The sequence below is a fragment of the Penaeus monodon genome, chromosome 31 (genome assembly GCF_015228065.2).
Source record: "Penaeus monodon isolate SGIC_2016 chromosome 31, NSTDA_Pmon_1, whole genome shotgun sequence".
Classification (NCBI taxonomy): domain Eukaryota; kingdom Metazoa; phylum Arthropoda; class Malacostraca; order Decapoda; family Penaeidae; genus Penaeus; species Penaeus monodon.
Window position 1 is genome coordinate 23,785,386 of NC_051416.1, and position 1,042 is coordinate 23,786,427.

At 41.5% G+C, this 1,042-nt stretch overlaps 1 protein-coding gene across 1 annotated transcript in view; it reads left to right on the plus strand.

Moving 5' to 3' along the window:
• Window positions 1-441: 441 nt before the first annotated feature.
• The window catches only part of LOC119592932 (retinitis pigmentosa 1-like 1 protein), a 10,109-nt gene continuing 9,508 nt past the window's right edge, over window positions 442-1,042 (plus strand). Inside the window, exon 1 of the mRNA XM_037941824.1 lies at window positions 442-483. Within this exon, the coding sequence (XP_037797752.1) occupies window positions 442-483 (42 nt within the window). The remainder of the gene's footprint in view (window positions 484-1,042) is intronic.

Genomic DNA, 1,042 nt, shown 5'->3' on the forward strand with positions numbered 1-1,042 from the left:
TGTGTGGGTTAGCTGAGTTGTCGCATCGTCCCTGCCTTGTGTCAATGCTGCCTCGCCACGGTGCTCACGGATAAGGTAATGTGGTCGTGTGTTCTTATGCTTATTTGTCTGCATTGATTCCTCGCTATGGCTGTCATGTTGTGTCGTGTTTGTGTGATGTTGTGCTTGTTGTGGTCGTGTTGTGCGTCGTGTTTGTGTGATGTCGTGGGCGTTGTGAGTCGTGTTTGTGTTATGTCGTGAACGTTGTGGTCGTGTTGTGGCGTGTTCCAACATGGTTGTTTAGTGGCGTGTGTGGCGGGGCGGCTTTCTGCATCAGTATCTATGGGTTATGTTGAATGGTATATATTTCCGCTCCATCACTTACAGGCTATGACGTACATTCTGTGTCACTATTTACGGGTTATGTTGAAGAGGATAGTTATGTTTCATTATTTACAGGATATGTTGAAGAATGTTTTCTTAGAATTTAAGGGTTATGTTGAAGTACATATGAGCCTCATTACTTGACTGTTATGTAGATTTATCTTCATTTCCGAGTATATTTCTAATTCCATTATCTACGGGTTTTTTTCCCGAAATATATTTCAGGTTCCTAATCTACGGGTTATGCAATGGCGTCTTCTTGCATCTTTTTTCCAAAATGTTTCACTTTCAATATTTACTGGTAATATTCAGACCTGCATTATAATATACGGGTTATATTAAGGAGTTTTATCTCCAGGTCAAGTTGAGGTGTCTTCCTTCCCCATCATCTCCTGATGATGCTCAGACATTCCTTCTTCAGTATTTACGGATTATGCAGAGGATGCCTTTCCCCCTCATTATCTACGGGTCACAATACGTTGTGCCGAGTTCCTACATTACTTTTTCACTGATTACAATAAGTCATCTTCCTTCACCATTATTCACTGTGTTACGTCTAGTGGAAAATTTATGCTGAGTCACCTTGTATGCTGTATTCTGCTGTATCACTGCTATCGTATCATCGCTAATTGTGAATCTCTATTGTAACAGTGCAGAGGGCGTGAACAACACCACCTGC